General features: G+C 41.4%; 1 protein-coding gene across 1 annotated transcript in view; it reads left to right on the top strand.

Moving 5' to 3' along the window:
• Positions 1–1,049: 1,049 nt before the first annotated feature.
• ATP13A3 (ATPase 13A3) overlaps positions 1,050–24,975 on the top strand; it is a 59,913-nt gene continuing 35,987 nt past the window's right edge. Inside the window, exons 1-3 of the mRNA XM_050902624.1 lie at positions 1,050–1,091; positions 2,505–2,558; positions 24,376–24,469. Coding sequence (XP_050758581.1) covers positions 2,521–2,558; positions 24,376–24,469 — 132 coding nt within the window. The 5' untranslated portion in view covers positions 1,050–1,091; positions 2,505–2,520. The remainder of the gene's footprint in view (positions 1,092–2,504; positions 2,559–24,375; positions 24,470–24,975) is intronic.

Below are 24,975 nucleotides of genomic sequence, written 5' to 3' on the forward strand. Positions count from 1 at the left end.
TGGAAAGACCCCTTGGCACTCCTGTCGGGCTGAGGGGAAGAGGAGCCGAGCAATCTGCTGGCTTTTTTAAACTGAGGGGACGGGGTTGTGTGGTGCCTCTGCTGGGGTGTCCCAGGGCACGCAGAAGGGACTGGGGGCATTTCCATGAGCCGTTCCCCACCCTCTCTCACCACTATGTAACATATGCAGTGGTCATATATAGTTATATAGCAGCCTGCTCCCCTGCGTGCCGCGGTTGACTGTCAAGCCTGCCATGGCACGAAGGCCTGCCCTGCACAGGGGTCAATTCCTCCAACCGAGGCTTAAACCTCTCGGCCCAGTACCCCCCGCGGTGCCGTCCCCCGTCCCACAGCAACTGAGGGCTGGGGGTAACTCAGGAGGGTAACTTGAGGAGTTGGCCCCCAACTCCACGGGGATCTCTGTCCCGTGGCTTTTAGGGGCAATGTCCAGCCCCTGGCACCTGCAGGACACCCCACAGCCAGCACCTGCGGCCCGGGGGACCCCCGGGAGCCTGCGCTCCCACCCTGGAGCGAGGCCCTGCAGCCCAGCGCCCACCGCCATCCCCGGCCGAGACCACCGGCGCTGCCCCACACGGGCGGGTCCCCAGGGAGCCCCAGGCCTGCTCTCGCAGGGCCCCCCACCCCTGTCCAGAGCACCTCCCTGGACCCCACTGCCCCAGAGACCCCCTGTCCTGCCCCACAGACTCCCCCATACCCACGTCCCCCCGCCCCACCCGTGCCTCCCCCCTGCCCCACGGCTGCCCCCGCCCCCTCCCCAAGCTCCGCCCCCTCCCCAGGCGAGGCCCCGCCCCTCCGCCGGCTCCGCCCAGCCCCGGAGCCGCGCGGCACCCCGGTCTTCCGGCGCGTGACGCGCGGGGCGGGGGGGGGCGTGTCGCGGTGGCGTCACTTCCGCGCCCCTCCCTGCCCCCGCCCAGCGCGGCCGGCGCGTGGAGCCGGTTGGCGGCGGATCCGGTCGCGCCTCACGAGGCAGCCGCGGGCGGCGGGCGGGGTGGGGTGGGGCGGGGGAGAGCCGGTCCCGCTCCGGTCCCGCGCCCGCCCCGCCGGCATGGGGCTCAGCTGAGGGCGCCGCCGGTGAGTGGGGCCGCGGGGCGGCGGGCCCGGCCCGGCCCGGCCCGGCCCGTCAGGTGAGGGAGGGTCCGCGGGCCGCGCCGGGCCGGGCCGGGCCGGGCCTCGCCTCGCCTCGCCTCCAGCGGCGCCCCGCAGCCCCCGCCGCCTCGGGCTCGGCGCGGCCGCCCGCAGCGCCCTTCAGCCGCGCCGGCCCCTCCTCTGCCCGCAGCAGCCCCCGCGGGGCCGCCCGGCTCGGGCGCGGAGGTCGCGGCGGGGCCGCTGCCGTGAATAGCGAGCCCCCGCGCTGCTGGGAGCGGGTCCCGCGGCTGGGGCAGCCCCCGCCGCCCGGGGAAGGGGCGGGCGTGTGGCTGAGAGTGTGTGCGCAGCGTGCGCGGCTGCCCGCGGTGTCCCGGCCGCCGGTCTCCGGACACGTGCGGCGCCTTCCCAGCGGCCCGGTGGTTCCCGCTCCCCTCCCGCTGCCCGGCTTCGCGCTAGCAGCGCCGGTCCGCCCCCGAGGCTGCCCTGGGCTCTCGGTGGCTGCTTCAGCGGCTCGGGCTGAAGTCCGGTTGCGCTTCTTCCGTCTGCTCTGCCCGGCTTTCAGTTCTGCCTGCGGGTTCTGGTTACGGAACACCGGTGCATAAAGCATTTCGCTGCTTGGGCACGTGTCGCTTTATTTTGTAGTCGTGGGGTCGGTAGGAAGCGTTAGTGATCATGTACCAAAGAGAAACTTTCCCAGCACAGTACGAGATGAGGACTCCATGCGTCTCATCCATTTTTCGGCAGATAAGTCAGTGCGTTGTGCTGCTGTTGACAAAGGTCATAGAGTACTTTTCTGTCAGCTGGGCTGTGGAGATGGTGGTCTCACACTGCAGGCACCTCTGACAACCACTGCTTCGTCCCAAAGAGGGGGCCTGTTTGTGCTTGTTCAGGGATAAACAACTGCTAGGTGAATTAAACACTGAGAATTGAAACGGAATTGACGAGGCAGTTTTAAAAACTGCATTGATACTTAAGGTGAAGAAGAGCTTGAGTATCTGCAGTATTGGCACTAAAAGCTTGCTGCTACCACTAGTGCTCCGGCTTGCCCGCTGGGATCTGTGTATCCCTGCAGGTGCTGTGGTTGGAGCATGCTTTTGGAGCCCTTCAAGAAGCTGTTGTCTCCCTCAGCTGAGATAGCGTAGCCTCCAGCAATGGGAGATGGTTAACTCGAAACTGTTCTAACATGAGTGCTGATAGTTGTGTGGCCACACCGACTGACTGCTTCCTCTTCATCTGAGCTTGCTGAGAATTTTGTTCAAGTTTTAGAATTTGTTAATGTGTTTTCTTTGCTGTATGCACTCACTAGAACTGTAGGTATTTTCTTAGGTAGGGCAATTAAGATTAAGTTTCATTTAGCCTATTCACTCCTCTGACTGTATTTTTTTTTTTTTATTGTAGGTGACTCAGCCGTTGTATGTATGAGATTTGTCCGCACACTGGCTTTTCAGACAGGTTAGCTATATTTTTCTGCCATCAGTTCCATCATATCTGAAAGAGGTGCTACTTTTACCTTTTATTAAAGTAAAACTGACTTGTACAACGGTTATCTCCTGTAGAATGTTGATTTTCTTGAACCTGTGGAGAAACAGCTTTTTTTGGCATTATTTAAATATACTCTATGGTGTAAGTCAGGCCGTCATAAACTCAGTGTCCATGTAGCATTGTCACAGGTGACAGCAATAGATCTTGACTGCATTTACACTGAAGAAATGTTTGTCTTGGTATGTAGCATGACAGTAGGGGCTACCTACTGCTGGTTTTGTAAGCTGCTTTTTCTTGTTGGCTAATTACAAACACAATTTTACAAAGTTTAAAGAAGATGTACTATGTAAACTTTGAACTGTATAATTGACTTGGAAATTTATTGGTACTGACTTAACTTTCCTGACTTCTAAGAAGCATATCATTAAGACAGCTTGGTGAAATAAAAATGTCATGTATTGTTGGTGTAGTCACCTGTGAGGAAGAGCACTGTCTTCTGGCAGCATGGAGCATTCCAGTGCGAGCACCTAGGTCAGCTAGGAAAAACTGATGTGCTCCAAAGTACTCAGCTTTTAAAGTGCTTCAGAAAATGGGTAAGAGAGATCTTGTTAGCTTTGGTTTTGGCCAAAGCTGGCTGTCCATGCCATAAGGAGGAGAAAGCAGTGAAAGGGATCTGAGCAATTCTGCCGACGCTGTCTCCAGCGGAGCCACTGGACAGCAGCTGCCGCCTTCCTGAATACCTCCCAGGAGCAGTGGTGCTGTTCTAGGTGCTCCGCTTGGTTTCTTCCAGTAGTGCTCTCTAGACTTTGAGCTCATTGTGCTCTTACCCCTTAATTTTTTTTTGTTAGTTGTCTTCTAGAATCAAGTGTCTGTTACTGTATTTCTTTTTCATTCATCCCTTTCTCCTCTAGGGAGGGCTTGATGACTCGGGCAGGCACTAAATCATCCCTAACCTGAAGAGAGAGGGATGAAAGGTCCTAGCTGCCTGGTCAGGCAGCATGCAATGCCTGGCAGGGGACTGTGTGGGCTGCCTAGCAGGGAGGGAAGTTGCATCATGATGGCTGAGTATGATTGAGAAACTTCATGATTCAGTCCTCTTCTGCTAGTGTGCTATGACAGGCGTGGTGCACCAGACAAGCTGTTTTGCGGTGGTCCTAATAAATTATTTAAAAAAAAGAAAAAAAAGTCTGTGTTGACATGGAGCCCTCAGATTAATTTTTCTCATTTGCCTTGAGGAGGTGGTATCCTCAGTGTCTTCTGTGTGGAGTATAAAGCAGTCAACAAGACACAGATTTTCAGTGATATGGAGACAAATTCCATTTATTCTGTGGGAGTAAAATACCTTTTTATTGTTAAAGCCAGGTCCAAGTGGGTTGCCCAGGTCATAGAGGAAATCTGTACTAGAACTGGGAACTGACATGAAAGGCACGGTTTTTGTCAAGTGTCTTGACTATTGCACCCTTGTTCCTTTTTCTGGAAACCTTCAGATACTGTTTGCTTTATTTCTGCAAAGTACTAACAGTAGATTACTTTGACTTAGCTTGTCCAAGGTCTGTTGTCGGAATTATTACTTCTGGTGTGAAAAATGTCCGAGTTGAGTGGTACGCTTAAGCATCTTTAACAGCAGGCCAGGAAGAACTGTTCTAACACTTTCCTCATTAAATGTCTGTCTGGTATGAACCTGATGGTAGCTGGCATGGAGGGAAGAGGTTTCATTCCTTTAATACCTTGTGAAACAAAGTCCTTTAGTTAATTCTTCTAAAACTCTTGAGTTTTGGAAATTAGAAAAAGGGCTTCCTTAGATTTTATTTTCTCAATGCCCAAACAGCGTCAGCGTAATGTAAAAATGTATGCTTCTGCAGTGTACGTTTAGACTCGGCTTTTGAATGGCTTTAAGACTTGCATTGGAGAACTGAGTATGTATGCAAGTGTATGCCTTTTTGCGCAGGGATTACCAGTCTCCGCAGCATGGCGTCTAGTATGGCCAAACCTGCTTTGGGTCTGTAGGCACGGTATTGTGCAAATCAGTAGGTTTTGTGTTCTTTCAGTGGCAAAAAACCCCCAACATTCTGACTAGTGCTTGGATCTGGTTATGTTTGGCATGGGAGAGTTCGTACAAAACAAATCCCAGTTCAAAAATCCTAATTTCCCTATTAGACTTTTAAAAAAATATTTTAAATAACAGTAATGCTAAAGTGTTTCCCTTTCACTGTTACACAATGAGCTAAAAATAGTTTTCATTCATAAAAAAAGCTACTTCCTTTGTTTAATAATCTGCTTAGCAGAGAATAAAAGTTCAGTTTGTAGTAAACTGTAGTTGTATTATAGCCTCAAGTCTGACACCTTTATTCCTGATTGAAATAAGACTGTAAACTTTAATCTTTGGTAGCTGAAAGGCAGACAAATAAAAAAGGATGGGTGATTCACAGTTACTTTTCAGGAGTTATGGATGTGATCTACACAAAAATCTGAAGTTCTGTATCTTGGTGCTCCTTTTCTAAAATATATAACTTCAGCACCATCTGCATGGAGCGCTGTGCATGGGTTGGGAAGGAGTCTGCGTGGCCGTGGAGTCTAGCTGCTTGCTCTGAAGTGGTGCAGTGTCAATCGTGTTTGTAATCCTATGAGTCCTACTAGAATTAGCTGCATTTTGCATTCATTCTGTATTTTCATTCTTTCATTGTGTATTTTTCATTTGAAAGAATTTAGGCCTTTTTGTGGTTCTGGTTTATTAGAATTGTGGCATTGCGTTGTTCATCTTAAAGCAGCTCTTTGGAAGAGGGACCAGGTACTGGAAACGGTAGCAAGTCCATTACTACTTAGTTGGATTGAGATTTTTATGTGGTATTTAAGACCAAAAGACCATGCTTCAAAATCAAAATACCTAACTCTTTCTTCTTTGACCTTTATCAAAGTTATGTGATGGTGACATTTTCAGTTTGGAAGGTATATACAGCAACAAAAATGGCAACTCCTTTAGAATTTATTCTAGCTAGAGGATGTCAAAATGAAAGGTGATAAATGGCAATGGCTATGAAATCAGAGCTGGTGATCCTTATAAAGGGTAGGAGACAGAACAGCAAGATGGGAAGGTTTTTGAGAAATGGAGAAAGCAGTAAGACCAACTTATATTATGAGCTTTTACTGACTTCGGATGCAAGAAAAAAATGCATGTAGAGTGTGAAAGTAAGTCACGTTACGAAGAACGTGTATAAAAGAATAGTAGAGGCAGATATTGGAAAGGCCAAAGTGCAAATGGAATTGCAACTAGCAAGAGGCGTAAAAGCTAGCAAGGTTCATGTAGAAGTACGGTAATAGCAGGAGAAGGATTGGGAAATGTCTCTGTGGATTCAGTGGAGAACATATGTATCTACAGAAGGTGCAGAACATTTAAAGTGCTCACTGCCTATTTTGCTTGTCTTCTCTAACATAGTGTCATGCAGATGCTTAATCTTATTAATACTTGTGATGAGGTAGTATTTTACACTAGAGTGTACTTCCACTAGATGTTCCTGCATTAGCTGGCCCTGATAAGTTTCACCGTACGATTCTCAAAACAGCTCAAAAAATGCAAAAATATTATCTAGAAATACTCAGAAGTACTAGAAGACTGGCAAAGGACAAGTCTTCAGAGAGTTATAATGGAAGAGAGCTGAGGAAGAGGAGTAGAAGTCTGACAGTTCACTTTATCTCAGCTTTTTCCATCAGTTGAGATTAATAAGCAAACATTCTATTTTCAAGTGCTTGGAAGATAACTATGAGAAGAATAACAGCATGAACTGATTTGTGGGAAAACTAATTGCGTCCAAAGTCTAATACCTTTTTACTGCAGAGCAGAAGGCTTTGTGGCTATGGCAGAAGCAGTGGAGGTCTTGTCTCCTGATTGATTGAGTTACTTATTTAATAAGGTTTTCCACATTTTAATGGCCTCATAAGTAAATGGAGACATGATCTGGGGAAAGTAGTCTAGGAAACGTGCAAAATTGGGTAGGTGATCCTATTTGGAGAACAGTAATTAATGATTCAGTGTTGAAATGAGAGTTTATGTTGAAGGGTTCTGTCCTGGGTACAGTTGCCTTTAATGAAAGCATCAGTCAACTGGCTGATTAAATGTGCTTATTAAATTCTCAGGGACTATGTGTTGGAGGACACGATGAGAGTTCAGAATGACCTGAAAAATAGGATGACATTCAATAGGGACAAATGCAGTGTACTGCACTTAGGCAGAAATTATCAGCTGTGCAAATGCAGGGTGAGGAATAACTGGTTAGGTACTAGAAAAAGGACCTGGGGGTGTACTGGATCACAAGTTGAACATGAGTCAGTGTCATGCTGTTTGCAGAAAAGGCAGATATTTTACTGGGATATTTAAACGGGAGTATTGTCTGTGAGATGTAAAGTTTAAATCCATCGGCTTTATTTGCTGTTGGTATACTCTCAGTGTGCAGACAGCATCTGTTTTGGGTGCCAAAATTCAAGAACAATTTGGACCACTTGGAAAGTTCAGAGGAGAGAAATGCAAATGATCAGAGTTCGAGGAAACAACTTCATAAAGATGGAAGAAAATCAGAGTTATTTTGGCAAGAGATGAGGAGGTTAAGTGGAATGTAAGAGACTTCAAGTATTTAAAACATTTGTAAGAAGGAAATGCTATTTTCAGTGACCATGATGGGCAGGTTGAAATGGGATTGAGTTTCATCAAGGAAAACACCGATTAAGCTTAACTTTCTCACAGTAAAAATGGTACTTTAAGAAGTCTTTTATCGGTGGCCATGAAGAACAAGTTCATGTGTTGAGAAAGGCTGGTACAGTTGGTTTAGGTTGGGGAATAGACTAAACTCCCTGTTGATCTCCCTTTCATCTCATTTTATAGGATTCTAGTTTTAGTTTGTGTCAAGTTTGGGCCAAGGAGGGGGAAATACACAGGATTCTTTTTGTCCATCGCTTGGTCATATCATGCGAGTTTAGACTTTGCGCAGGTTCAAATGGCTAGACTGTGGTGCTTGTATCTGTTTAGAAACATAAGGTGTTCTGAATGTTTCTTCTCTGGGATGCTGCCTCTTGCAAATGGAGCAGGTTTTCTTGTGCTGTCAGGATGTTCTAAACCTCCATGGTGGAGGTACTATAGGATGGCAGTGTGTATGTGTGTGTGTAACTTCAGCGTAACACAGGACTGAGGAATTTTCAATCATTTTAGTAGTCTTAGTAGCTTCAGATTACTGCTTTAGACTCAGGTGGTAATCCTAATGCTTCTGATCCATACTTAGAAAGGTCCACCTTTGGCTTTGAAAATCTTTTTGAAGGACACGTACTTTGATATATTCACCAGTACAGGGAGCCTAAGTGAGGGCAGACAGATTTCAAAGTGGAAAGTCCAACTGCGAGTATAGCCATGCTGTTTTACATATCATTATTTTAATGCACTTTTATAATTGCTTTTGATTGTCTGCAGTAGACTGCATGACAAAACAAAGGATCCAACTATTCCTTCTATTTCAGCGATTGATTTATAAGACAACTGGAATGTGTGGAAACATTTAAATTAATCCTATGCATTTTGCTGTCATACCACATCTCCAAATCAATGAAGAAAAGTACAGTTACCCTTGTGAACTCTGGCCTTTAGAACTGCCACAGCATTTAACGTCAACAACAGCAAGAGCTTATCTTCTGGAAAATACGTTTAATACAGTAGTAGATAGCAGGAGCTGAAAGTTCAATGACGTAGATAAGGGTTGGCCTCCAATGTGGAGATTGTGCGGTGTGTTGGCAGTTATGTTGCATTAGGTGCCTGACTTTACCTTCACCCCGTAACAGTATTTATTGAACTGTATAACTTTTGGGTACAGGTGAATTTCCTGAAAGTCCTATTACTGTTGAATTGCTAGAGATTTTTTTCTTTGAGCAGAGGGATAGTTTTTCTTACGTCTGTTTCTCAAACAGGGGAACTGTTTTTATCTTGGAGGAGTGGAGGAATCTTAACATATCTGCCATTGTCACTAAGTTGTGAAGGCTTGATCCGAAGCCCAGTGAATTCAAAGGGTTGTTCCATTGGCTTGAGCAGTCTTTGGCTGAGGGTGCTGCTGTCTAAAACTGGTGCTTCTGTCACTATAGCAGTACTCCAGATCTGACAAGCCAGCAAAAAGTTCTTTTCAGACCAACTGGTAATTCAAACAGGAACATAAAAGGGCTGTCAAATGTGCAGTCTTGCGGAGTGCATTCTTTGGATTAACCCTATCTTCAGTTGGTCCATTTGGCAAGGACCACAAAAAAGTTAAGTAGTGTTTCAAGAGAGGGTCTTGACATTACTTTCCTGCATCATAGCCATGCTTTATTGCTAGAGGCAATCTACTGAGAGTTAATACTGGCAATATTGAAGACCTGTGGTGTGAAAAGGAGTAATGGTTTTGCCTCCAGTTTGGACAGGCAGGCTTTAAATGCCGTCATTGTATGGATGAAACACAGCTTCTGCCTGTTAGTTGTTCTGCACAATTGTACTGCTGCGACAGTTATCTAGTACTTGGGTGAGATCAACCCATGGTGAAAGGCATGAGTCTGGAGCAGAGGCAGATGTAATGTCTCTGGTTTTCCAAGTGCTTCTGTTCACTCACTGTTGTGCAGTCTCTGTTGGTTGAAAGTGTACTCGGGCTCCTGACTTCTTAAGTTTTGTTAGTTCACTTAGTTTCGTTAGTTCACTTACAAATTTTATTTTTTGTTTGCAATATAAATTGCATTTTCTTACGACCATGTCTTTTTCAGCAGAAATAGCTTTACTATAGTCATAAACAGGCAAAAATGTAGGAATACACATAATGTTTCACCACACAAATTGTATGCCTTTTGTAGGGGGAGAACACAATGAAAAATAACTTAAGGTCTTGTCAGCTTGACAGAGTCCTTACTGTGTAGCATGCAAATGTAGTTATCCTTGTAGCGCTCTTCCCTGTGGCACCTTTTCCTTTATCCAGCAACATCCCTTTCCCAGAGAGACAGCTTTTGTCAGTAGCAAGACTCTTGGCATAATTGCGTTCTGAGCATGCGTTATGAAGGATTTTTGTGCCTCAAGCTGGTGCTGGTATGCTAGTAGCATTTGAAACACCCATTCTTAGCCTGTGGTCATTTCAGTAGTGATTATCTGGTGCATTAAATCGCTGCTGTCTCTTTGCTGGAGATTGCTGGTCCACATAACTCCTGTGGTAGAATGGGTCATAGGAGTGTTTTGCTCAGGTTTCAGTACAAAGTATTTTGAATTTGCATAGTCTGCATCTTACATGTGGAACAAACGTAGAATGCCTCAGTTTCTTTTGCTTGCTGTTATCCTCCGATGGCATAAATATCTGGGAAGCAATAGTATATTAAATGCCATAGTTGTCTGTCCAGCTGAAGTCAGGTAACACTTGTTATATGTGACATTGATGGATGTGGTAGGAGAACTTACACAGACTATAGTTAGAGAGTAATTGTGCTGGTTGATTAGCTACTGTCAACAGAAGCTGTATCAGGTTGAGAATATTTTGGTGTGCACCCTGAGAAAATGCTTTCTGTTGACTTACTGCTACATTGAAGTAGTTCACCTTTCGTAAAGCTCATTTTCCTTGAAGACTGTGGTTTTTGATGTTGTGGACATTAAGCTATACCTAGGCAGTTGAGTTTGCTAAGTTCATGGGGCAGTATTTTGTGGTGAATCATCTGCTTGGTGTTTCACTGTTTCACTCCCATCTTAGCTTTGCTAGATTCCTGAAGTGTGTGTTTTATATCTATGCTTTCCTCCATCAGGGAGCATCCTCATTCCTTGGATGCTAATTCTGATTTTAGCTAAGTTAATATTTCTTAATTTTGAAAGTGTGGTAGTGAATCTATTAAATACAGCTATGAAAATGGGCTTGATACCTATAACATCAGCTTGAAAGATAGTAAAAATACAGTAACTTGTGGCTGATTCTCTTCTTAATGTTCCATAGAAATAAGGTAATGTTCAGAGCTTCAGTCTTTTTCAAAACCTTTTTGATTGTTTTGCTTTTGTTCAGATAAAGTAGTTGGTTGGGAATGTCCTTTCCTGAGTGCTGTGGCCAAGGAGAAACCGAAGTGCATATTCATACAACGAGTTGTGATAGTGTTGTAAGTTGGGTCTTTCCTAAGTTCTTTTGTTCTGCCTTGATAAACGAAGGCATTTTTAAAAACTCTGCGAGGTTGTTGGTATGTTTGCAGGTAAGATGGGAGTTAAATTAATGTCTGTCAAAGTTGCATGTGTGGATTTCTAATTGTATTAATCACACTGGTTTGCTAGGTATCTTGGATAAAGCCTACTGCATCTGGAATCAGGCTGCTCTGCTGTGGTTTCTCTAAGGAGCATATGAATTTGAGAACTCTGCAGAGCATCTGCAAGGGGTTCAGTTTATGGTTAAGTCTTATGATCCAGTTGAAGCTTCAGGGTGAGGTGTCAACTTTGACAGAGCTGCCCTGTGGTCACTTTTATGTAAACTGTGAATGTCCACCCCCTCCTCCTTTGTGTAGAAAGCCAGGCTAAAAAACCATTGCTTACTTTATGTTTGAAGTGTTTTCAGATATATTCTGTGCTCTGCCCTTGATCCCTTTACTGTGGGATTTGAAGTGTAAGACAGGGGTGGGGATTTGGATGCTGTGGCACCATCTGGAATAGAAGCATTAGCTTCATCCTGTAAACCAGAAATCCTGAAAGACTTGTGCTCATCAGAAATGGCATGTGGGGATAGTCCTGATGGGAACTTCTCATGTTCTAGAGATATTTCAGGGATCTGGGACTTGATGATGAGGAATTTAGTACTATGTAATTGCCAGTTTAATTCCTTGATGACTTATGAAAAGTCATTAAAATGTTTGTTTTAAATCTCTAATCTTGTGAGCCACCATTGTTTGAATGTTCTTTTATGAAAATGTACTGGGTATGATAAGTGGAGTTGCAGACTCGCAGGATGGTTGAGGTTGGAAGGGCCTTCTGGAGGTCATCTTGTTCAGCCCCCCAGCTCAAGCAGGGCCGCCTAGAGCCAGTTGCCCAGAACCATGTCCACATGGAATATATTTTTTTTGTAATATACATAATAGTAGTTAATGCTTCTATTCCATAGGTGATTTTTTTTAACATCAGCACTTAATGTAACCAGCAGGTGCTTCTAAGAATGTGTGACTTCTCTTCCACTTACCTGTAAAGACTGGATATGTATGAGAGAAAACAAACACTTCTGCTCTTGAAAAATGGTTTTTAACTAATCTTAATTAGCTATTTGTGTAGTGTACTATTTTCTAATTTATTTGTGACATTAATGTGTTACTTGCCACATGCCATCTTATGGGGGATGAGACATAGTAAGAAAGATGCATAGCAGAACTGTAAAAGATGCTGACAAGGACAATCAGAAGTATGGAATGACCTCTGTAAGGGAAGCTGTTAGTCATTTCTGCATGGAGAGGAGAGGACTGAAGGGTGTGGGATAAAACAATTTATAAAAGAATCATAGGTGGCAGGGAGGGAGTAAATAAGGCATGACTTCACTGCCCCTTCAAATACAAGACGTAGGAGACTTCAGCTGAAACTAGTAGATGGAGGGTCAAAATAAGGGGAAAAAAAAATCCTTCCCCATGAACTCGGGCGTTCTTTGCAGGATGTTGGCAAGCTTAAAATGTGCCCCAAAATAATTAAAAAAAATTAAGAAAAATCTACTTAGTATTAAATAAGATGATATGGTATTTGGCTCACGAAGCTCTTGAACTGCAAGTCGCTGGGATTGGAGAGAGTCTGCTGGGTAGTATCATTATACGACTCTACCTGTGATGTCTCCTTGACTGCTACTCTTCAGGAAGCTGGGCTAAGTGCACATTTAATCTGACCTTTTGGGGACTGTTATTTTGTTGCTCTGTTAGCCTTCAGCCAGGCTTTCTATTCTTTCGTTACTTTCGTTCCAAGGGTATAGAGTAAAAGCTACTTACACATTTAATGTATGTAGAGGATCGTGGCAGTCCTTAACGGTGCCTTAGAAAGCTGACCTCTGTTTTCACCTAACATTTATGAAAAAACAAGGCTGACGGGGGAGATCTGAGTAGAGCAGCTGGACCAGAGGTATCTGAGAAGAGGCTACTTCTGAGTATTTGGCTAGACAGTGGTGATATTTCAGTTAGTGACGTCAACGCTTGAGGAAAGAGGGCTCCTTGATACATTTAATGTACTTACAACATTTCAGTCTTGGTTTTAAGAAAACTAACTTTCCTTCTTACAACAGAGAAGATGGATACAGTTACATCTCTTAGTACTGTTATAAAAAAGTTTATAGGCTAGGACAGAAAAAAAATTCTAAAAAAGGTAGCTCAAATGTGGATGTAAATATTGCTCTAGACATGCTATGTTAAAGGAAAATGTCTCCTTTTAGGTAAGTGTGCAGGATAAAAGTTAACTCTAAATGGAGCGATAACCAAAAGCTGTTGCTTACTGGGAGAAGCAAGTCTGAAGACCTTTACTGACTGTCGTCAGTCCTGAGAAGATTGCAGCAGTTGAAGGGAGATCACGTGTCAGATTATTGCAGAGTCTGTTTCCGTTATACAGAAGATGTCTCCCACTGCTGATGCTGTGGAAATCATTCCCAAGAGGTACCCAAGCACTGCAAAGTATCATTTAGACTGAGCTGTTCAAGGCAATGATGAAACGTATTGTAGTAGGCTGCTGTGAGTTCACTTAACTTCACGGATTGTAGAAGTCCTTCTCTGAGGGATAACTGTTTACTAAATTGCTAAAGCTCTTCTGGGTTTGCAGGACTGTTCTGAATGACTGGGACATAGTAGCTAGATGGACGTGGGCCAAAGTTTACATTACAGGCATGGAGGCATTGAGTTAAATGTTAGTCCTGTACGTCTGTTCTCTTCTTGTCTTTGTCAAACTTCTGTTCATGGACATAGAGTGTGGAACTTTTCCCCCTCAGATTTCTCATCTTACCTCATATGGTAGTTCTGAGAGTAAACTAATCATTTTCAGAAGCTAAGCTGTCAGGTTGTATAAATTCCTGTGCATAAGAAAATCATCTTCTACAGCAGTCTAATCTCTGAGTGGAACTTGTTTGCAGATTTTTCTGTTACTTGTTTCAGTTATTAGAATTTGATCACGGCAAATAAATTGTCCTGCTTGACATCTTAAATTGTGTTAAATTCTGTCATGCATAGTATTTCTATTGATTGGTGGATTGGCTACACACAAGAAGAGCTCTTTCCTTGAAGTATTTCTGATCTAAGTAAAGTGAATGTGCCACATACTTAAGGCTTTGTATCAATTTATTATGACTGTTTAAAAAAATTGTACTTTCAGTAAACATTAGAAAACCCGGGTTTAAGTGCTGAAGTTTAACCTATTTGCATGTATAGATCTTCTTATCGAATAAATTTTTAGAAGTGAGTACAATTTGGTGCTATTTCTGTTAATCTGGAAGATACTCTATGTGTGTGCATTTAGCAGCCACATAGTTGAACTTAAAGATTCTTAAAGTTTTACATGATGACTTCAGGAAAGTGTGAAGAAATACTGCTGCTTTGTCTCAGAATGCTTGGCTGAAAGCAATGAAAGGTACTAAGTCGTGCTTATGATGGGAAAGAAAGACGCTAAAGCAGATTGCTTGCTTATGATGAGTATGACTGGTTCTCAAATTATGCTGTAGTCATAGCTGTATGCCAACTATATGTGCTTTTGAGGAAATAAAAGTTAAATGTCTAAACTTTAGAGGAAAGTTCGTCTCTTGTGATTAGTCTGGTTGTGCTCGATAATCTCCTTGTAGGTGAACAGAAATTTGATTCAAATGTTCTTACGTTAACCTCAAAAATATTTTCCAAGAATTTAGAGGAAGAAGAAAAAAAGTCATTGCTGCCTTTTACTGAGCATCCATACTACAAAAGCAAATATATCCCAGGAAGCAGATACTCTACATTGCACAATAAGGCGGCAGCCACACAGGAAAGGTTGGGCTCTTGGCACAGCCCCTGAGGGGAAATGCTTCCTTGAAAGGACCCATTGTTGCTAGATCTGGGTCTTCAGACTCCCAGTTGTCCGCTAGAATACTTGTGGTTCTCTTGGTGCTGGGATAGGGCATCTTTGCCATCTCCATTATCTGACCATAATACTCCTGGCTATTTAATCAAATAGAAGGACTGAGTAAAATTCACACCCCATGCAAGAAAGGAACGTCTTTTTGGAAACAGTTTCAGTGCTCAGCTATTGAAAACTCACACTGGCTGTAATGGCGCCATGCCTTACCTAACGTATTTGAAACAGTTTAACTTTCTCTTCCAAGAATAAATAAAACATTTCATTGTCCCTGTTCTCAAAGTCTGTGAATTCTAACCCAAATGTCTGGTATACTCTTCCAAGAGAGGAAAGAAACAATAAGCACCTAAAATAAATGTATGCTTTATTGGATTCCCTGACTGTGGGACAGGTCTTCTTTCCCTCATGGCAGCCAGGTAGGAGATCCAGAAATCTAAAAAGGAAAGAAGGAAAGACTGTATTTCTGTGTGCCTGAAAGTGGGAACAAGCTTTGGCCAATTTTCACTTTTGGTGCTTGATTTATCAGTTGAAAATTTTCGTTGAAGTAAATAGCTGCTGCTTGAAGTAAGATAAATGAGGTGTCGGGAAGTTTAGGTGGTGAAGTGCTTGACTAGTTGTCCTTGATATGACAGACTGCTTTCCTAAATTCTCTTCTAACATGTCTTCAACAAATTTTTAAGTGGTCTGAAAATAACGATCTGAAGACCAGTTAGAAGTAAGTTTTGAGTATAGTATTGGCTGTGGTACTTTGTTATCATGATGAATTGCAATACTGAGTTTATTGTTAGATGTAGAATTATCTTTCCTTAATGTAGCATGTATTCTGCTATAAACATTGCAATTGCTATTGCAGCCTGCAAAAAGTATACTTTACAAAGAATACACTCTACAAATGTAAATACAATTTTGGTTTGGTGATTGTTGGATACAATGGTCTTCCTTAAGCCTAAACACAGAAACAAAAGCTTGTATTATAACAGAAAGCCCAAGATGGGAAGTGATAAAGTAGGTATTGAGTGGAGGGCTTTGTTAAAATTTAGCTCGTGTACTTGTAAAATTTCCATGTATTCATTAAACTATTATGTCATTCTTATTGTTAGAGCTTGGTTAGTTGACTAAAGTGTTAAGCTTTGTTTGTAGTACAAATTATAACCTTAACTCCTTTCAAAATATAGCTGGAGGATTTTTGATCTTCCATAGTTCTTTTAGCTTGTGTGTCTTACCCAAACATTTGTTGTACGTTATGCGGATGACTTCGTATTTAAGGGTTCAGCCACAAGCTACTGGAGAAGTGTAAATTGCATCAGCTTCCATTCATGCAAGGTGCATTTCTCAGATTGAGGGTGCCTTTCAAGGAGACTATCTTTTGTGTTCGTAATGTGGACTACAAACTTGTAAAAATATTGATATGTTAAAATAACACTGAAAGTTTTACAAAAATGTAAATTGCACGTGTAAGCTCATCATAGTGTATGTTGAAGTAAAATGTGATAACCTTTGTTTTTTATGGTCACAAAAATGTGATATCCCCAGACTTTTGGCTAAGTTATGTATCAGGTATGAAGTGATCTGTTTCAGTTTTGAAGTGGTCTTTGAGTGACATGGCTTTAATGTTTTGGGGGCAGGCAAAGGCAGGCTCTCACGCATGGTGTCAGGCTTGCCAGGTGGTGTGAGAAGTCTCTAGCATTGTGCTGCAGCTCAGATGTATGGATCCGTCGGAGTCCAGGGCGTAGCGTAATCCCATCTGCCCCAAATCACGGCTGTGGTCCTAGATACTAAGTGGAAGTTGTCACTGCAACAGTGGTGCACATCAGAGAAGCAAAAATGCCAAGTGCAGGCACACCTGTGTACAGAAGCTCCTTGAAGACAGAGAATCCGTAAACAGGAACTTTGGAAACTCTTTCCTTTGAGGAGGTACTGAGACTAATGAGTGAGGGATGAAGAATCCTGATAACAGACTGGAGACAAGATGTCATAATGTGGATTTTAGCAGGGTGTTCTTACAGCCTTTAAAATAGACTCCTAGCTTTTTTAATTGCAAGTCCAAGTGAAAATGGTCCTTTTTTCATTTTGAGTGGCTGCAGGTTCTATCAACCTGTTTCGAAAGCAGCCGGTGGTGAAATTTTAGGAAATAGTGCATTATTTTTATAGATGCTGAAATAGGATCTTTTACGTAAAGGAGAAGAACTGGAAAGTAAATATGGGGCTTACGTCCAAGACACTTTGGGCAGAAGCTTTGGTTTCAGCTCTTGAAAGCTTGAAATGTTCTGTTCAAGTTTGCTTTTTTTTTTTGGTGATTGATTTTTAATGTGTGCAGCTTGTTATGTGATACGGTTTGAGAAGAATGTCCTCCTAAATCTTTTTTTATCTTTATTTTTTTCTGATCCTTACATCTTCTTAGCCTTATGTCCTTGTCCATTTATTTATTGGTACAGCACATTTTAAATGAAGTCAGTGTTTTCGATTCAGCTTTTCAGGTATTGTATGTGGAACTTACTGGCAGTTGGCATGCGCAGGAGCTGCAAGCTCAAATAGTAATAGCTGATAAGACTTTTCCTTCTATTTTTATAGCTCCATTTAAAAGTGTGCTTTTTCTAGAGCATGATCTCTTAAGCTATACCTAGAACTTCTTTCCTCGGCTGCTGGCAATTCTGACATCAGGTTAAATACTACACGTGCATTGAAAGTGATGTATTGAATGCAACTTTGCATGGTCAGTGCTGGCAAGTGTTGTGTAGACCAGGAGGTCTCATTAGCAAGATGGCAAAGGAGCTCTTGGATCAAGAACAGATTTTTTTCTTTTCTTTTCTTTTTTTTTTTCCTTTCTTTTTTTTTTTTCCCCTGCTGAGAAGTGTTTATGTGGCCTGGGGGAAAAAAGTTCGTAATCTTTCCGCAATAATTTTGAAGAAGCATTTTCATTGTTTTTTACTGCTAGTAGTTAGATAAGAGCTACTTTGTTTTATATGCATATGGGCATATTATAACATTCAAATTTTGAAATACACTTAATATTCAGAGCATGTTTTGGCACTTTGCCTGAGGTACGAGTGCAGAACTGTCTTCCAAAGCACCATCTCCTTGGATGTGCCAAGTGCTCCCATGCAGCACCTGATACGGAGCCCTTGCCAGGGTGATGTGGAAAGCTGGCTTCTATGGCAGGGCAGAAGAATACACTTTTCCTCTGTCAGTCATTTTGTAAAATTAACTGCCATCTTCTGCTAATGGTCAGCTGTAGCCCAGGCTGTGTTTTCATCTTTCTTAAGAAACCGGATGTATTTTTGAAACTGAATGTATTCTCAGAAGATACATTCATACCTCTTCCAGACCTGTTATTGCTCTTCTGGTTTGAGTACTTCTTCGATTTTTAATTTCATAACTGCAAGTATGGCAGAGATTGAGCATTAGTTGGTGTTTTGTATATGTAAGGCAATTGCTTACCTCCTGTAGGTCCATTGCATGAATGCCAGAAACCATTACCATAATGTGTGGAAAAAATTGACTACTTGGTAACTGCTCTCAGTGTGTGGGAATCGCATGTTCCTGGAACAAGAATAAGCCCTGGTGGTAAACATTGCCTTTGTAAGGTCTGTTACCTTGCGAGGTTGATTCCTTCTTGTGGTAAAGGGTTGGAAGTATGGCTCTAAAGTGCAGAAACGTTTAATTTGTGAGTGACTGAAATAATGTTTGGCTTTCTAGTTTCAAAACAAAACAGGGTTTTTCTGTGTTTTGACAGCTAGTCAGGATACAGTTGAAGATGATGTCTGTCTGCTATGCAACAGGCACTATCTACAGTTAAGAAAGACTGTTCAAGATATTTTTTAATTCAGAAATCTGAAAAACTTGGAGTGACATCAAGCTATTTAGAAACTTAATTTTCAACTCCAGAGCTGTAAAGTGTCTCTTAATGGAGGATATATTTGTTGTAAATAAGTTCTGGAAAAGGATTTTTAGTCTTTCAGTAGCCCTTAAAGATACCATAATGGATCCTTTGGACCCAGGAGAGCCAGACAGGTCACTTAGATCAGATTTCAGGAATATGATTCATGTTTGATCTACATCATGATCTTTTTCTGGACAGGTCAGTTGGGTTTTTTTGGTCTTAATTCTCTTCCTGTAGAAGTTTATGGTGCTTGGTTTATGTAATGACAGTGATTACATAGGGAGCTGAGGAAGATTGGCTCATATTAACCTTTGCACATAGGTGGTTTTTAAATTTGGCCTCTCTCATGCATCTCTTGCTTTTCCTGTCTGCCTTGCTAGATCTTTTCATTTGCCCTTTGTGTTCTTGCCAAAGCAGTGCTGGTTGATCCTTGTCTTGTACAGAAAAGTAGCTTGTTTCTGCAAGGTTTGGGTAGTGACCAAGTTCCCTTTTTTATCTTTGTAGCACTTGATCTCTAAAGGTCGTCCAGTTTGGTGTATGTGATTGCTTCGTTATGCTCTGTGATAAACTGTAAAATGCTGAGAGTGAGAAATGTGTGTATTTCTTAACTGCCACCTTTGTCATCAATTAGCTACTTGAAATTAATGTTGTTATCTTCGCTCACAACAGCTGTAAATACAAGGAAGGGTTTGGTCAGAAGCGTAGATGCTTTTAGCTGGGCAGATAGTATCAGGACTCGTGCATAGACCTGAAACTGCAGGCTCCTGGTGAGGCATTTGTGGTTTGAATAGAAGGAGCTGGACCGGGCGGCTGGTGCTTGGAAGCGCAGCCTCCGCGCCAGCCCGGCCACAGTCTTGCAATTGTTCGGCCACACTGGAGGGAAGAGGGAAAAAAAAAGAAGCATTCCAAGCAGTGCCAAATTTTCTTTGATATGTTAATCTTTTGATAACAGTTTGAAAAGCCCTTGGAGACTTTTTTTAGATTTTAGACAAAATAGTTCATTTGTCAGGACTTCCCTTGTAGATAGGGTCTCAGTTATTAAGAACTGCCTCGCTAACTCACGATAACAAAAGCAAGTGCAGAGGACAGCTGCTGGACTGCTTGTTGGTAAGAGAAACTCTTTTAGTTATCTCAGGATTTTTATGAATATCTGAAAAGAAAGAAATGGGGAATGTTTAAGATACAAGTTTGTAAATTTGTTTACTTGCGTATTTTAAGCAGACGAATGATGACAGAGCATAAGCATACGTAACAACTTGATAATTTTTTTATGCGTATCCATACATGGATTTTACTAAAGACTTGAGCTGTCAAAATTATATTCTTATCTGAGAAACTTGGCATTTAAATTACCTGGTGACTGCAGGATATATCAAAAGTTTCTTCTTTCGTATCTGTAGTCTTTCCAGACCTTCGAATTTTTCTCTTGAAATTGTGAAACTTCTGGTTAAATTGGAAAACTGGAAGAATAAACTGATGGCAACAATGTATGTATGCTAAAGCAGAATTAGTTTTTAAGAATTATGGATTTGGGACAAATGCTGAGAACAGAGGGAAGATCTCTGCTTCCCACCCCCCAAGTCAAACTTGAAGGGTAAAATTTGTACTGAAGTAGTTTGTTAGTTATGCCAACTATTAGAAAACTGACTTCAGATAAGCTAGTAGTCCTTCGAAAGTGTGGCTTGCAGAACTCTTCAGGTATACTGATTGAGACTTACTGTAGTTCTTTTACAACATTTTCCTTAATAAATATGCCATGAGTTCACTTGCACCTTTTATACTATTGCTACAAATGTTTATTGCCTATAAATATTTTTGTAGAACTGCGTGGTATCCCTGTTGTTTAGTCAGGATAGCTCAACAAATAGATATTGGTGTAGTAATTCAGAAAAGGTGCAACATTTTCTTTACTGTGGGGAATGCATGTAGTTTTAAGGTCTGTAATCACTGCTGTAATTTCTCCAATGATCCAGTTTGTGATCTACTTCAGCTCCAAAATAATATTGACTTAAATCTGAAACTGCAAGTGCTGTCCTACTCATGGCTACATACTCTTCAGAACAGAGGCAATTAGCAAATGCAGTTTAACTTAATTTTGATATACTTTTTTTACAAAGTTGCAAATTTACTGTTTAAGCTTGTGATTCCAATGTGTATGCTCTTAGGAATACTTACAGTTCAGACACTGTTCAGCTGATCGCTTTACCATTTGTTAAATTTATACCTATGTTGTTCTGAAACGTTGCAGATGATTTCATTCTCAGTCTGTGGCAAACAGCATTTCTTTGACAGGCGTTTTTGATACTTCCTACTCTTCTGACTCCAGAATATGCTTGGCTGTACAATAGTAGCTCAATGAGTAAAAATTATGTAAGTAGAGTGACAGTAACTTTCACCATTTCCGTTGGTTTTGACCCCTTTTTTTAAAAGGAATAAATAGTGCTTTTTGGCTGCTATTTTCAGTTTGTTAAAGGGGGAAGGGACTTCACCAGCTATTCGCTCCAGGGAACTTGTGCTGGAGAGAGGCTGAGTGGCAGCCCTTGCATCAGAGGCACTTTATATTTGAATATTTCTGAGTCCACGTTGCTTCTTGTAAGTGGATTTCAACCTCACTTCGAGTACTAGTAAAATGTCGTACTCCCTTGTAGTCTGAAAAGTCCAAGGCATTTATTTAAATATTTAATTAAATATTAAGTATTGAAATGTTTAATTTCCCACCGTATTATAGAAGGAAGATCAAATGCAGATCGCTAAAGTCTCTTCTGAATTGGTGAGATGGTGCTACTTATTTCTTCAGTCTGACCCAGCAGCCTGAAGTTGTCTCCAAAGAGGGCGACCCTGTGGAGCCCGTGGTGGTGTTCAACCCCAACTTTCAGCAGGGCAGTGAGAAACAAACCCAAAGCAGTTATGCGTTTGAACTCTTGATGATGAGTTTGGGCTGATGATATGCCAAAAGGGCTAAGATTGGAGAAAGAGTGCTGTTCTTTGTTGCTGAATAGTAATGATTTTCATGACCCATCAACTAAGAAAGGATCTGTAATGTTTTCTAAATTTAGAGATTTGAATTTGAGTTTAATATGGAAAATTACAGGCAGTATGTGAAATATTGAGAATGTGTGTGTTAGTTGAAGGTTGATCAGTAAATGAGTCTGTATAAAATAATGCAGATGGAGCTAATGATGTGAGTCAAAAATAGCCTCCTAATGCTCCTCATGTATTCCCTGTGTGATTCTACCTAGCTGTTCAAAGAACTCATTGAATCACAGGAATTATTGCTGGTGTTCTCAGTGCTGAGATTTCCATTCGTGCTTCTTCAGACCAACAACTTGACGCTCCTTCCTAGCTGTGGAACAGCCCTAAATTAAAGCAATTGCACTTCTCTCTCATGCTGCCGCGGTGTCCCATTAGGTGCCGACATGTTGGCCGTATGGAAATGTCAGTTGAGATTTATTGATCTTGAAGCTGTTTGCATTTAATTTGCTGCCTGGTGCTTTCCTGTATCAAGTACAGTTGTTGCTAGATATGTTTATCAGGATTGGAGTTTTGCCTACAGGCACTTTTTTTGATGTTGCAGTACACTATAGTGGGGAAATGCATGTTTGTTTAAGAGCAGACTAGTTCAAATATGATAAATCTAATAATTCTCTCATGGAGCTGCGAACTCACAAAACTTTTTCTGGCTGCATGACTTCTTGATTGAAAATGTGATTTGTACGGTGTATGTAAAATTGTTTGTTATTAATTCAAAGATTGTTCTCAGGAGCTTTCTTAGCAACCATGTGTAGGTTTAGGACACATTTTAACTGGTTTCATGTATATATCTTTCCCAGGATAAAAAGCTGTTTAGTGAAGAAAAGTGGCAATTTAAACAAAAATGTGTTTTAGAACTTGCATGAGTTGTGTAACAGATAAGGAAGTATCAGTGGTGCACATCTTTTGGCTTACTGCAGATTAATTTGGAAATGAAGAAAGGTATTCGTAGTTCAGGATTGGATAGTAATAGAAAATTTTCCGCTTAACAAACCAAGGAGTGTGTGAGCTGGTGTTTCTATCAAAGACGACAGTTGTTATCAAATTCACTGCCTTCCGTACAGAACAGAATACACACTGTATCAAGCACTCAATTTATGAAGTGCTGAGTTGTTTTTCACCTGTGACTGAGCCCTGTGTTGTGATGCAGTTCTTTGCTGTGATTGTGTGTTTCTTCCACTAGGACCTTATTCAGCAGTGGGAGTAGATTTCTGAGGAGACTCAGGTTTGGGCAGCAACAGAAACCTTTTCTGTTGGGTTCCTGCTTCATTTGTTAGCTTAATTGGAAAGGAGGTGGTAGCTTGCAGAAAACATGTGAGGATGTGATGATGTTGATAAACTGCAGGAGTTGGGAGGAAGGACCTTTTGAAGTTGGCATTGCTGCTGAATATAAGTGCATGGATCCAGGGGCTGGCTTTGCGAGGATCTGGCTTGAAGTCTGGTGATTTAGTTTGTGCAAATGTTGGGGAGTTAATGACAGCAAAGAACTTGGTAATGGTTGTGCTTTTATCATAATGCTACCTAATACTAAGTATTTTGAAAAGTGGCATCCTAGTCGTCAATGGACAGCTGAGATGAAGTTAAGTGGATGGCTTTCACCTTGGGTTTTTTTTTTCTAACAGCCTTCTGTCTGAAAAATGACAATTACAATAACTACTTGTGCTATGACAGTGAATCCTTAATGCTTGAGGACTGCTTATATGCTGTGGTATGAAGTGCTGTCTTCAGAGAGATTTATATATGTGCAGTAAATAAAAAAAAAAAAGGCTGTACAATGTCAGTGCAGAGAATGATAGTTAATCCATGCCTTGGCAGGTGAGCACTGGCTATTCAGTGGTTTTAACTATGGTAGGTGGTCCTGTGGAAATATGATACGGGTGCATTAATTATAAATTGTATACAATTAACATGTACAGGGGTGCCCAAATGAAGGTTAGATGAAGTTTTAATTTCAAAAATTTAGCTTTTTGACTTGGTATCTTTGATTTTCTTTGTTTATGTGATATTGAAACTTCTGATGAGCCTCATAGTATGTTGTAGCCTTTTGTTTGTAGTTCTTTCCTATTGGAATAGGGATCTCATAGACAGCTTCCTATTTTTCATGCCTTTCCCTGTTCGTGAAACTTGTGATCATAATCTGTACTCAAAGCACCCCTCAAGATTTGCAACTATAAGAGATTTACAATAAGAAATGAACCCATTGATACAAATTGAATGGTGAAAGAATTGGAAAGAAGGGAAAAGACTAACTGACCATTAAGGATGTCTTGATTTAGAAATATTAAACTGGGGACTAAAGTTTTTTTAGCACATACTTATTTTTCTTCTCAGATGAGAAATGCACATCTCAGGGGTACAATGCCTTTCCTTGTGGAGGATAACCTGGGTTCTGAAAGCATCTGATTGGAGTTATTACAGTATAGAATGATAGAAATGTGTAATCTTGAGCTACTTTTAAGCTTTTTTTTTTACAGGTTTAATTTATGTTTCCATCATGAAGTTTGTAGAATGTACCAAAAACTGCTTGCTGCATGTAGAATGCAGCCAAGTTAAATTGGTACAAGCTCTTTTCTGTCCTTCAAAGCCTGCTGTTTCTGCAATATTTCACTTGCATTCATCCAGTGTTCAATCTTAAAGCTTTACTAGAGCTCCTTGGGTCATTACTACTGGAAACTAGTAACAGTGCAAATTTAAGATCTATGTTAATATGTTGTCAGTGTGTTTTATGTGTATGCACTTAGAAAAAATAACTCAAAACGACCTAATACTTAGGTATAAAATCAGTAATGTTGCTTCAATTTTTAATTCTTTTGTTGTTAAAGGTCTTCCATATCTCAAGTCGAGAAGTTCCATATCGTACTAAACATGGAGAAAGAAGAAAAGAAGCTTGTCAATAAAGCACAGGAGGATGAGATGGTAATTAATTCTGTTCATCTATTTTTGTACAGTGAAAGAAACACATTTTCATGGTTTTCTCTCTAAATTTGGCGTATTACATGAGGAAGTGGACTGTCTCAGTTTAAATGAGTTTAGCAATTTTATAAGGTTATCCTTGATAATCTTTTTTTTGTATTAAGAAATCTAGTTTTGGGATAGGGAATGTTTTTGTTGAAAACCTTTGCAAAGGTTCTGGGTTGGCTACATTGAGGTCAGCAGTCCAATAGATAAAAGACTTTGGTACTTAAATTTTTTTTTTAAAGGAATATGCAAGCCAAATGTTGGGGTGTTTTTCTTCAAATCTTGGAGCTTTTTTCTTGTCATTTAAAACAGGTTAATGCTCCATGATCTGACTGTACTCTGTATACTCTTGCATATTCGTATTTATGCAGATAAGACCCACTCCCTAAAGCATGACAAGCAGTTTTATGGGTATGTGGTAGCACATAAACTTCACTTCCTACTAGAGTAATGATATCTCTTAT

Source organism: Gymnogyps californianus, chromosome 10, assembly GCF_018139145.2.
Source record: "Gymnogyps californianus isolate 813 chromosome 10, ASM1813914v2, whole genome shotgun sequence".
NCBI classification, from domain to species: Eukaryota; Metazoa; Chordata; class Aves; order Accipitriformes; family Cathartidae; genus Gymnogyps; species Gymnogyps californianus.